Source organism: Pan troglodytes, chromosome 17 (assembly GCF_028858775.2).
Source record: "Pan troglodytes isolate AG18354 chromosome 17, NHGRI_mPanTro3-v2.0_pri, whole genome shotgun sequence".
Lineage (NCBI taxonomy): Eukaryota > Metazoa > Chordata > Mammalia > Primates > Hominidae > Pan > Pan troglodytes.
The window spans coordinates 41810679-41824212 of NC_072415.2; the positions used below are offsets into that span (position 1 = coordinate 41810679).

The following is a 13534-nucleotide window of genomic DNA, read 5'->3' on the forward strand; positions in this document are numbered from 1 at the left end:
GGCGTGGTGGCGCATGCCTGTAATCCCAGCTACTCAAGAGGCTGAAGCAGGAGAATCATTTGAACCTGGGAGGTGGAGGTCGCGGTGAGTCAAGATCTTGCCATTGCACTCCAGCCTGGGCAACAAGAGTGAAATTTCATCTCAAACAAACAAACAAACAAACAAAAAAGTAGAAGGGAAAGGTGTTTTCCCCACATCAATCCAGCTTCTAGACGTTCTATTAGTGACAGTGACTGATATCCCATCCCCAGAAAACAACAATGAAGTGTTCTGTGTGCTAACAACATACCTTTAAAAAAAAAAAAGAAAACCAAATTCTGCATTTTTATAAAACTTGATAAAAAATAGTATTTCAAACTGTACAGTCACCACAAGTACATAGTTATCACAGATGCACACACTTCACCTGGCACCTCCAGCACCTTGGCTTCCTGTGCCTGGTCTGTTTAGGCATCTGCATTCTCTGCAGGGTTATTCCCCTCCTTGCCACCATCAGTTCTTCCCTTTTTCTCTTTGGGTACCTTCTCTCCCTTCTTTGCAAGGGTCTCCTTAGACTTGGCTTTGGAGAAGCAAGTTTAACAGACAACCTCGCGGATCTTCTCTGTGGTTCATCCTTCACCTTGGCGTTATCTCCTTAGCATCCCGCTCAGTCTTTCTCTTGAGCAGGGCGGCAGCTGCAGCGGGACATAAGCCCTGGGTAAGGGATGCAACAGCGCATAGGTTATAGTCGGTCTGGGGGTTGTTCTTGCTGCTTCTTCACACTGTTCCTTTATGTGATCTTGCAGAAGCAACTTACCCTGTATGTGCCTTGGTTTCCTTATCTATAAATGGAAATAATGATCTTTCTTGGGAGTGTATTAAGGTTAAATGAATTAAGGTATATGGAAGTGTTTTTAAAAACTTTTGTAGAGAACCAGTGTATCAAGCTTGAAATTAGACATAAAAAATTACTGGCCGGGCACAGTGGCTCATGCCTGTAATCCCAGCATTTTGGGAGGCCGAGGCGGGCAGATCACTTGAGGACAGGAGTTCAAGACCAGCCTGGCCAACATGGCGAAACACAGTCGCTACTAGAAGTAAAAAAAAATTAGCCGGGCATGGTGGTGCACACCCGCAATCCCAGCTACTTGGGAGGCTGAGGCAGGAGAATTGCTTGAACCTGAGAGACGGAGGTTGCAGTGAGCCGAGATTGTACCTGGACAACAGAGCGAAACTCCATCTCAAAAAAAAAAAAAAAAATTACCATACAATAACAAAAATAGCTAAAAGGAAAGGGTAGGAACCAAGGCAGATATGGAGTTCTACGTAAAGGGAGAAAAGTTCCATCTGGTTGCTACTGAATCGGTCATTATGTCACTGTGTGCAGTGTTCAACTTCCAGAGACATGGTCTATACTTGACTTGGCTTGCCAGGTGCTCACGCCTTCAGCAGGAGTTGGTAGGCACCTTGACTGAGGTCCCACTGAGACTATATGTAATATAAGAGGTATTGTTCCTGAAGAGCAAGAGCAGGATGCTATTGCAAGAAAAAGGAGGAATGGATGCTGGACAGGTATAAACAACAAGTAGATGTCTCAATCACTGCACAAGTGAGCATCCTCTGTGTGCTTATAGTAATTTGATAACAGATGCAGAAGAGAATACTGTTACGAATCAGTCATGATCCAAGCCAAATTCAAACATAATAAGAAAAAAATAAAGAGTAAAAAAATCGGTAGTGACTAATATAATTAGGAGTTAAAGAGGAAAAGAAGAAGAATTATTTGGAAAATAACTGTGCCTGCCCATCACTAAAGTTTATCATCAGCAAGTATTTAAATACTACCCAGATGTCCATTAACAACAGAAGGGTAAATAAATTTGGGTGTATTCATACAATAGACTTCACAAAATTAGAATGGACAATCTCAACTATATACAACAATATAATGAATCTTTTGACCATAATATTGAGCTAAAGAAGACCAAGAATACATACCAAAGGGTTCCATTTATAGGAAGTACAGAAACAGGCAAAACTGATCTTTGTTATTAGAAGTCAATGATTAGCACCACCAAGGATGGTAAGCAGGGATGAGAAAGCTGCAGTCTATAGGCTGGTACAATGTTTGAAAAGTATAATTTTCATATGTTAAAATACATTTTAAAAAGTCAGTGATTACTTTGGAGGGGATAGAATTGTGTCTGGAGGCCAGGCACAGTGGCTCACGCCTGTAATCCCAGCACTTTGGGAGGCTGAGGCAGGTGGATCACCTGAGGTCAGGAGTTCGAGACCAGCCTGACCAACATGGTGAAACCCTGTCTCTACTAAAAACACAAAAAATTGGCCAGGCGTGGTGGTGGGTGCCAGTAATCCCAGCTACTTGGGAGGCTGAGTCAGGAGAATTGCTTGAACCCAGGAGGTGGAGGCTGCAGTGAGCTGAGATTGTGTCATTGCACTCCAGCCTGGGTGACAAGAGCAAGACTCCATCTCAAAAAAAAAAAAAAAGAGAAGGAAACAAGAGGGGAAATTTTAGGGGCTGGCCATGCTGTTTTTGTTATAGGTACTGGTTATATGGATGTGTTCAGTTTTGAAATTTCATTCAACTATATGCTTATAAGAACTTTCCAGTATGTACAGTATACTTAAAATTTAAAAAGCCTACCTTTGGACATGTATTAATACTCCCAAATAGATATTATGTGCTGAGTAGTTTAAGAGGCATCAGGTCATGCTGATGTGTATAAATTACCTAAATGCTCATTTTTATTTCTGTATTTATGGAGTCTTCAACAACTCCTATAAATAGGTCAGAATTTTCTGGAAATGTTGATTATGTTAAGATTTCATAATGAGCACCTTTAAATAAACCAGAGAACATATTTCTTGACCAGAAAGGAAGGAAGGAAGGAAAGGAAGGAAGGAAGAAGGGAGGGAGGGAAGGAGGGAGGGGAGAGGGAAGGGAGGGAGGGAAGGAGGGAGGGGAGAGGGAAGGGAGGGAGGGGAGAGGGGAGGGGAGGGAGGAAGGGAGGGAAGGAGAAAATGGTTTTATAGGGAATTATAATGTGTCTGGTATTTTTACTTCCTTGACTTCCTGCTATTTTCTTACGTGACACACAAAACCCCACAGAAGAAAGACATATTTTCTCAAGAAATTTGAGGTAAAATCCAATTTAGACATTCTTTAAAGTATCGTTTAAACTTAGCCTATAGGAAAGCTATTTCACCCACTTTGAATTCTTACTTTTCTTGAAATGTGTGAAAGTGCATGTGGTAAGAATGTGTGATTCTAAAGAAGTCTTGCTGGGAAGGTAAGCAATTCTCGGGAAGTGCAGGGTGCAAGTGGACCTGTAATTTGGTAGTATGGCTCATGGGGTACGAGGTGTCATTAAATTACAGTTTACACAAATGAATACATGGTGGTGGCTCCTTATAGCTTTCAAGGAAAGTGATGTATTTTTGGTCTGTTTGGGGTAGATTCTGCCGTTCCTGTATTGCTACCAGTCTAAAGAACAACAAGTGGACCTGTCCTTATTGCCGGGCATATCTTCCTTCAGAAGGAGTTCCAGCAACTGATGTAGCCAAAAGAATGAAATCAGAGTATAAGAACTGCGCTGAGTGTGACACCCTGGTATGTATGTGACCCCACCTATGTTCATGGTTACCAGCTTAAGTCCCTGCGAAAGTTATCATTTCACCTCTGCTTCTGACCCCATGGTACGCACCTTTTGTTTTTGTTTTTTTTTTTTTTTTTGAGACAGGTTCTCGCTCTTTCACCCAGGTTGGAGTGCAGTGGTGCGATCTCGGCTTACTGCAACCTCCGCCTCCCGGGTTCAAGTGATTCTCCTGCCCGCAGCTTCTTGAGTAGCTGGGTCTACAGGCACGTGCCATCACGCCTGGCTAATTTTTTGTATTTTTAGTAGAGACACGGTTTCACTATGTTAGCCAGGATGGTCTCAATCTCCTGACCTCATTACCCGCCTGCCTCGGCCTCCCACAGTGCTGGTGAGATGTGAGGCCAGCTGGACTTCCCGGGTAGAGTGGGGACTTGGGAAACCTTCCTGTCTTACAAGAGGATTGTAAAACACACCAATTAGCGCTCTGTAAAATGCACCAATCAGTGCTCTGTAAAACGCATCAATCAGTGCTCTGTAAAGTGCACCAATCAGCACTCTGTAAAACGCACCAATCAGCAGGATTCTGAAAGTAGCCAACCGCAGGGAGGATTGGAAAAAGTGCACTCTGATAGGACAGAAACGGAACATGGGCGGGGACGATAAGGGAATAAAAGCTGGCCACCCCCAGCTAGCAGTGACAACCGGCTTGGGTCCCCTTCCATGTTGTGGGAGCTTTGTCCTTTTGCTCTTCACAAGAAACCTTGCTACCACTCACTCTTTGGGTCCATGCCATTTTTTTTTTTTTTTTTTTGAAACAGAGTCTTGCTCTGTCGCCCAGGCTGCAGTGTAGTGGCGCCATCTCGGCCCACTGCAAGCTCCGCCTCTCAGGTTCAAGTGATTCTAATGCCTCAGCCTCCCGAGTAGCTGGGACTACAGGCATGTGCCACAATGTCTGGCTAATTTTTTGTCTTTTTAGTAGAGAGAGGGTTTTGCTATGTTGGCCAGGCTGTTCTCAAACTCCTGGCTTCAAGGGATCTGCCCACCTTGGCCTCCAAAGTGCTGGGATTACAGGCGTGAGCCATCTCACCCAGCCTCCAATTTCATATATGTACATATATCATCTGCAGAAAACCCTGACCTTCTACCATCACCCGTAATTTGTCAAAGAAAGGCTTTCATTGACCACCTCCATTTTCCCTTCTTCCCATTACTCCAGTGATCCTCTATGATATGTCCTCCAGTTCTGCTACTCTATTGCAGACCACTAATGAATAGCTTTATTATCAAACCCAGTGACATATTTCCACCTGTATTGATCTGGACTTTGCAGTATTTGTCTCTATCAAGCACACCTTGCCTGTTGCAGTTTTCAACTTGGGTACTATATCAGCTTCCCCAGATCATGTGAGGTCTTGAAAGTTATGTAGAAGATTCTAGATTTTATCTTAAATGCAATAGTAAGCCAGAGAAAGAGAGTAAGTTTTGGAGTGCCAAGATCGGGCTTATATCTTTATTTTTATTTTTATTTGAGACAGAGTCGCACTCTGTTGCCCAGGCTGGTGTGCAGTGGTGCGATCTCAGCTCACTGCAGCCTCCACCTCCTGGGTTCAAGCGATTTTCATGCCTTAGCCTCCCGAGTAGCTGGGATTACAGGGGCCCGACACCACGCCTGTCTAACTTTTGTATTTTCAGTAGAGACACAGTTTCACCATGTTGGCCAGTCTGGTCTTGAACTCCTGACCTCAGGCGATCTGCCCGCCTCGGACTCCCAAAGTGCTGGGATTACAGGCATGAGCCACCATGCCCAGCCCAGGCTTGTATCTTTAAGATATCACTCTAACATACACATAGAAAATGGTTTGGAGGCCAGGCGCAGTGGCTCATGCCTGTAATCCCAGCACTTTGGGAGCCCGAGGCGGGAGGATTGCTTGAGCTCAGGAGTTCAAGACCAACCTGGGAAGAGACCTTGTCTCTACTAAAATTCAAAAAAATTAGCTGGGGCATAGTGGTATATGCCTGTAGTCCTAGATACTCCAGAGGCTGAGTAGGAAGAGCGCTTGAGCCCAGGAGATCAAGGCTGCAGTAAACTATGATTGTGCCACTGCACTCCAGCCTGGGCAACATAGCAAGACTCTCTCAACAAAAAAGAGGAGCTGGGGAGAGGATCATGTTCATGTTCATGTTAGAGGGTGGTTTTAAAGGTAAATGATAAATATATATGTGATATATATAACTGATGATTGGCTTTTAACACAGTGTCTGGAATATAGTAAATGCTCAAAATTAATAGCTTTTTACATTCTTAATAATAGATTATTGCTTATTTTTACTTTGTCTTCACATAAAATTCATACACAAAATCAAACTCATTATATTGTTTAATCATCAATTCTTGATCCCACCTTGGTGTCTGTCAGAAACAAGAGGATTCTCTCAATTAACTTGTGTGGAAATCCTTTTTTCACCACCTCCCCCTCCCCCATTATCTGATTAATCACAAAGATTTTGATTTTTTTCTTTGAGATACTTTTTTTTTGAGATGGAGTCTCACTCTGTTGCCCAGGATGGAGTGCAGTGGTGTATGATCTTGGCTCACTGCAACCTCCACTTTGCACGTTCAAGAGATTCTCGTGCCTCAGCCTCCCGAGTAGCTGGGACTACAGGCATGCATCACTATGCCCGGCTAATTTTTGTATTTTAGTAGAGACGGGGTTTCACCATGTTGGCCAGGCTGGTCTTGAACTTCTGACCACAGGTGATCTGTCCACCTCGGCCTCCCAAAGTGCTAGGATTACAAGTATGAGCCACTGCGCCCAGCTTTGAGATACTTCTTATATTCTGTCTTTTCCTTTCTGTGTTATCCCTCTTTCTAGGAATGCTCCCCATTCCTTCTACGCACATTTTGCCCTCTCCCATGTTGCACTCTCTGTGTTCTTCAGAGTCCCGGCCAGATCTCCATTCCTTGAGGCCTGGCCTTAGTTTTCCAGTTCCCTATATCAAACAATTTCTTTCTTTCTTTTTTTTTTTTTTTTGAGATAGAGTCTTGCTCTGTCACCCAGGCTGTAGTGCAGTGGCACCATCTCAGCTCACTGCAACCTCCGCCTCCTGGGTTCAAGCAATTCTCCTGTCTCAGCCTCCCAAGTAGCTGGGACTATAGGTGCACACCACCACGCCCGGCTAATTTTTGTATTTTTAGTAGAGAGGGGGTTTCCATATTGGTCAGGCTGGTCTCAAACTCCTGACCTCAGGTAATCCACCCACTTCAGCCTCCCAAAGTGCTGGAATTACAGGCGTGAGCTACCACGCCCAGCCCGTATATCAAACAATTTCTTATCTACTTGTCTAACATCCTTTTTTCTTCTGTTAGATTGTAAGCACCATTAGAACAGGCACAATGAATTGCATTTCTTCTGCCATTTTTTATAATGTTTCAAATAATCTTGTGTCTAGACTATGAATTGATCAATTCATTTGTCAGTAGATAGTCCACGGCTTGTTAATTTTCATGACTAATGCTTATCTTTGTTGAACAAAGAATACAAATAGAAATTTTTACTAGCAAAAGTCAAAGACATGAGAGAACGCTAATGTGCAAAGTTGGATGTTACAGATTGTAAAATATATCTGTTTAAGACAGCTTATGCAGATCAATCCTAGTTTTTATATCTTTTAGGTGGATACTTGTAAAGCCAGGGTTTTGTTCTTACTTTTCACTTGCTTTTATTTTTGCCCTCTGTTAAACAATTATAACTGTTTCCTTCACATGGCAGATTTCATGTTTGAGGTTTAACTTCCGTAGCTTGGGCAAAATGAAGCAGAGTGGGTCGGCCACCTTACCACAGCTGTACAGAGCTTCCTTTAGCACAAGATCTTATCAGAGTTTCTAATGAAACATTTAATAGGATGTGTTATGTTAGCAACAGATCCCTCATGGTTAGGCTCTCTGAATGTATATGTGAAAGAACAAGGGCTCTTTATTCTGCATTGATAAAAATGGACTGCAAGAGCTGTCTTTTATGTTTGCTCTTAATGGGACCATTAAGTATACTGTGTATTGTGAATTCATGTAATACTGTTGGGTGTGTTATAAAACCATGGTATTTATATCTTTCCCTAAGGCACAGTGTTTCATTTAACTTACTATGGGCACCTCTAAAATGTATCCATTTCTTCTTATCTCTCCATTTCTTTTTTCTGTCTCTTTTTCCATCTTAGATTGTTTCTTCTCTCTTGTGCTCTTTTTCTTCACCCATTTTTTTCCCTTGCTTCCTTCTTTCTAAAACCTGTTTATGTAATGGCATGCAAAAGAAGTAAATTTGAGTTACCACACATCTATCTACTTTAAAAAATGTATATGCTTTTTAGAAGAACCAAATTCAAGAACTTAACAGTTGGGTCTTCTAAGTATTGGAGAATTTGAAAAATAGTAGTATTCTTGATAATGCCTTAATTTTTGGTGGTACTGGTGTTACGAATGCATCTATTTAGTCAGTTGATCCCACAGTATGACCTTACTTGAAAGTTAAAAGGCTGGATCGCATAAGCTTTCATTGAGCCCTTTTTTAACAGTGAGTTTATTTTGAATTTGTTTTTATGTAGGTTTGCCTCAGTGAAATGAGGGCACATATTCGGACTTGTCAGAAGTACATAGATAAGTATGGACCACTACAAGAACTCGAGGAGACAGCAGCAAGGTTTGTTTCAATACAATATAGTTTAATGCTCAAATTGATAATGTTTATAAAGAATTTAATGGGTTGGAAACTTTAACATTCTTATGAAAATATTTACATATTTATGTTTATGTTCTTAACTATAATACCTGGTACTGGTAATCATTTGTTGATAGCAATCATTGTTAAGGAATTTTGCACTGTCTACTTTAAAAATTTCCAGGGGTAACCAACCACAGACTGGAGAGATTGGGGCAACTTCCTCAAACAAGTTTGTGTTAACACAGATCCAAAAATAGAATGCAGAACTGTTACATTTCTGCTAGGCTTTGTTTTCTAATAGATTCCTGAAGTAGATTGTGTTTGGGATTATCCATTTTCTATCACCACTGCTCATTTCACCAGCTCATTCCTTATCATTTTGCTTGTTTCTCTTTAGAATATAGACAGCAGCATCTCAGTATGCAAGAGAACAGGCTGGGCAGGCATCCTGAATCCTTTGCCTTTTTGATGGGTAATCTCGTATGGGGGTAGGGGAAAGATGGAGGTAGCTGACAGATGTAATGGAGGATATTGATAGTATTTTATTCTTTAAAAAAAAAGAGAGAAAGAAACATTCGTGGGGTGTGGTGGCTCACACCTGCAATCCCAGCACTTTGGGAGGCTGAGACGGGCAAATCACTTGAGGTCAGGAGTTCAAGACCAGCCTGGGCAACATGGCAAAACCCCATCTCTACTAAAAATACAAAAATTAGCTGGACGTGGTGGTGCACACCTGTAATCCCAGCTATTCTGGAGGCTGAGGCATGAGAATCACTTGAATCTGGGAGGCAGAGGTTGCAGTGAGCTGATATCTGGCCACTGCACTCCAGCCTGGGTGACAGAGCAAGACTCTGTCTCAAAAAAAAAAAGAAACACATCTAAGTCATTATTCTCCTGATGAGAAAGGTAATTTAGCTGCATCAGAGTAATTATAAAGTTTGTAATCTGCCCCTACTAACCAAATAAAGTGATCTGTGCTCTCTAGCAAAGATTGATGGCTTTCCAGCCATTAATCTGCCTATGGATTCATTTATCCAATATTGGTATTCTGTTTAATTTCTCTCTCCTGGAGAAAAATGTTAGCTCTGCTCATTTTTAGAAAATATACTCAAAATATAGCTTACATTTCTAAACCTAAAAGTCTAAACAATCACCTCATTCTTTATGTTTTACTAGAGATCGCCTTGCAAAAGTACCTATTATTATAGGATTAGCTTTATACCCTGACTTTATAAATTTCAAATGAGTATTTTAGCTATAAACAGAGTATGGATCCTGTTAGATTGACCACAATGACCAATAGGAAGGAAGGATTACCAATGGGTTGAGAAAGTGTATGGGTTTGATTGCAAGGTTGATGGCTTTTATGAAAATTTAAAAATATATGAAAGCTAATTTGAATCCCAATTTCTTTTACTCATTAGAATTAAATAGTAAAGAATTAAAATAATAGAAAATGGAGAGGGTTGTTGATTATTTTACAAGATATATTAATATTTTGATTTATGATAAAAATCTTTGCTTTACAGAAGAATTTACCACATAATTCAAATTTTAAAAATTCTTACACATAGAGTTTGTCCAGAGTACAAGTTTTGGGGGACAGGAAGTTACATCTGTAACAGAAAGTGAGCAAACAACTCCAAGACTCCGTATTGTCCCTAAGAACTTAAGGCAGTGTTGTCCAGTAGAAATATAATGGGTTTTTTTTTTTTTCTTTTCTTTTCTTTTCTTTTCTTTTCTTTTCTTTTCTTTTTGAGATGGAGTCTTGCTCTGTCACCCAGGCTGGAGTGCAGCGGCGCAATCTTGGCTCACTGCAACCTCTGCTGCCCGGGTTCAAGCGATTCTCCTGCCTCAGCCTCCTGAGTAGCTGGGATTACAGGCATGTGCCACCATGCCTGGCTAATTTTTGTGTTTTTAGTAGAGACAGGGTTTCAGCATCTTGGCCAGGCTGGTCTTGAACTCCTGACCTCGTGATCCACCCGTCTTGGCCTCCCAAAGTGCTGGGATTACAGGCCTGAGCCACTGCTCCCGGCCTAGAAATATAATGTTAATCACATGTAATTCAAAATTTTCTAGTAGCGACATTTAAACAAATAAGAAGATAAAGTTTAAATTGCCTTTCAATATATTTTATCTAACCTAATATTGCCAAAATATTATCATCTGAATGTGTAATCAGTATAAAAATTATCAAGATATTTTACATTCTTTTTTCTTTTTACATTAAGCCCTCAAAATTCAGTGTGTATCTTATACATCCAGCAAATCTGAATTTTTTTATTTTTTTTGAGATAGAGTTTCACGCCTGTTGCCCAGGCTGGAGTGCAATGGTGCGATACCAGCTCACTGCACTTCTCTTTAGGAGAGAAGTGCAATCTGAGCATGCATTAACTGAGAAACTGAGTATTGCAGCACCCAGCTGTCCTTGGATTACCTTTTTCTTCCTCCCTTTCCGAATTCACATAACATTTAGATGGGGTGTTATTTGTTTTCCAACTTCACTAGCATATAACTATGTGCATCAGCCTATATTGTTAGTTTCCAGTGAAGAAGGAAAAGTGACCTGCAGTCCGGGCGAGGTGGCTCACACCCGAAATCTTAGCACTTTGGGAGGTCAAGGCGGGTGGATTGCTTGAGCTCAGGAGTTTGAGACCAGCTTGGGCAACATGGTGAAACTCCTACCTCTATTAAAAATACAAAAAATTAGCATGGTGGCATGTGCCTGTGGTCTGAGCTACTCGGGAGGCTGAGACAGGAGGATCATTTGAGCCCAGGAAGTGGAGGTTGCGGTGAGCCAAGATTGCACCACTGCACTCCAGCCTGGGTAACAGAGCGAGACTCCCTCGCCAAAAAAAAAAAAAGAAAGAAAGACAGAAAAAGAAAAGTGACCTGCAGCTACCTTATTAAATCCTTATGTACACTTAGGAATATTTGTCGCTTATCTGTGCTGTCCAAGATGTGTCCACTGGGCACTTGAAATGTGGCTAGTCCAAATTCAGATATGTGACCAGGTGTGGTGGCTCACGCCTGTAATCCCAGCACTTTGGGAGGCCGAGGTGGGTGGATCACCTTAAGTCAGGAGTTTGAGACCATCCTGGCCAACATGGTGAAACCCCATCTCTACTAAAAATACAAAGATTAGCCTGGTGTGGTGGTGGGGGCTTGTAATCCCTGCCACTTGGGAGGCTGAGGCAGGAGGATCCCTTGAACCCGGGAGGTGGGGAGGTTGCATTGAGCTGAGATCATGCCACTGCACTCCAGCCTGGGCCACAGAGCAAGACTCTTGTCTCAAAAAAAAAAAAAGAAAAAAAAAGTGACTACTATCTAGTTGCCAACCATTTTAATATTATTTGTATTCTGTGCTATTTCCAGGTGTGTATGTCCCTTTTGTCAGAGGGAACTGGATGAAGACAGCTTGCTGGATCATTGTATTACTCATCACAGATCGGAACGGAGGCCTGTGGTAAGGATTTTTGTTACATGTATTACAGCAATGTCTGAATTCAGGACACATTAGGAAAGCCATTTAATAGATTTATATTTATAGATACCTTATAAAGGATAATGATTTAAGTTAAGGTTATGGTAACTATGTGACTGTTTACAATGTGTGAAAGTGTTCAGTTGAAACTGATAAGAATGACTAATGTGTAATCACTCATTTATGAAATTACACATTATCTCTAACAGGTAATCATGGGCATAATCAACTAAAATGATCCAAAATGCACAGTTAAGATCTAAGTTTACCAGCTGGGCCAATATGGTGAAACCCCATCTCTACTAAAAATACAAAAACTAGCTGGGTACATTGGCGGGCATGTGTAATCCCAGCTACTAGGGAGGCTGAGGCAGAAGAATCGCTTGAACCTGGGAGGCAGAGGTTGCAGTGAGCCGAGATGGAGCCACTGTACTCCAGCCTGGGCAACAGAGCAAGACTGTCTCAAAAAAAAAAAAAAAAAAAAAAAAAAAAAGAGAAAGAGAGATCTAAGTTTAGTACACTAACCATGGTTATAGCCATGTTTAGAACATTTAAAAATAATGCAAATAAGGCTGGGCGTGGTGGCTCACACCTGTAATCCCAGCACTTTGGGAGGCCGAGGCAGGCAGATCACGAGGTCAGGAGATTGAGACCATCCTGGCTAACACGGTGAAACCCTGTCTCTACTAAAAAAATAAAAAAATTAGCCAGGCGTGGTGGTGGGCGCCTGTAGTCCCAGCTACTCAGGAGGCTGAGGCAGGAGAATGGTGTGAACCCGGGAGGCGGAGCTTGCAGTGAGCCAAGATCGTGCCACTGCACTCCAGCCTGGGCGACAGAACGAGACTCTGTCTCAAAAAAAAAAAAAAAAAAATGCAAATAGTGTTATTATGACACTACACTAGAAACAAAAAGTAGTCATTCATCTTCATTAATGTGTCGTTTTATTCATGGTTAATATTTATCCATATGTTTGTATGGTAAATGTACATATTGCTCATTATTTCCTATATTCATTGTGAATGATGCTTTTTTCTTTTCAGCCTTGGCGTTTTAGTTCTTCTTTGTAGAGTGGCTTTTATAATTTTCATTTTTGTATAGTTGTGAGGTAAGGCAGAGTGGATACATCATTGTTTACTTAAGCTATTTTATTTTTATTTTTTTGAGACAGGCCATAGTACAGTGGCGCCATCTCGGCTCACTGCAACCTTGACCTCCCAGGTTCAAGCGATCCTCCTGCCTCAGCCCCTCAAATAGATGGGACTGTGGGCACGTGCCACTACACCTGCCTAATTTTTTGTTGTTGTTGTTGTTTTTAGACGTGCTCTGTCGCCAGGCTGGAGTGCAGTGGCGTGATCTTGGCTCACTGCAACCTCCGCCTCCCAGGTTCAAGCCATTCCCCTGCCTCAGCCTCCTGAGTAGCTGGGACTACAGGCGTGCGCCACCATGCCCGGCTAATTTTTTGTATTTTTTTGATAGAGACAGGGTTTCACCATGTTGGCCAGGATGGTCTCGATCTTCTGACCTTGTGGTTCGCCCACGTCGGCCTCCCAAAGGCTGGGATTACAGGTGTGAGCCACCGCGCCTGGGCCTGGATTGTTAACCAGTTTTTAGAATTTGAGTTCATATTCTTGTATGCTTAAACTTTTCCTTATATTGGAATTTTTCTAAGAGGAAATTCCTTACATTATTATTTCTGCAATTAATAATGCAGACTTTTTATTAGCTCTTGAAATGTACTT

General features: G+C 41.7%; 1 protein-coding gene across 7 annotated transcripts in view; it reads left to right on the forward strand.

Annotated features, from left to right (window-relative positions):
• Window positions 1-13534, forward strand: part of RNF125 (ring finger protein 125) — a 72283-nt gene that overhangs the window by 15441 nt on the left and 43308 nt on the right. For all 7 annotated transcript variants that reach the window (XR_010151886.1, XR_010151888.1, XR_010151887.1 and 4 more), the window contains exons 2-4: window positions 3457-3610; window positions 8196-8290; window positions 11687-11777. Coding sequence is in view for 4 of the 7 variants with exons in the window: in XM_009433840.5 (XP_009432115.1) it covers window positions 3457-3610; window positions 8196-8290; window positions 11687-11777 (340 nt within the window). In the remaining 3 variants the exon portion in view is untranslated. The remainder of the gene's footprint in view (window positions 1-3456; window positions 3611-8195; window positions 8291-11686; window positions 11778-13534) is intronic.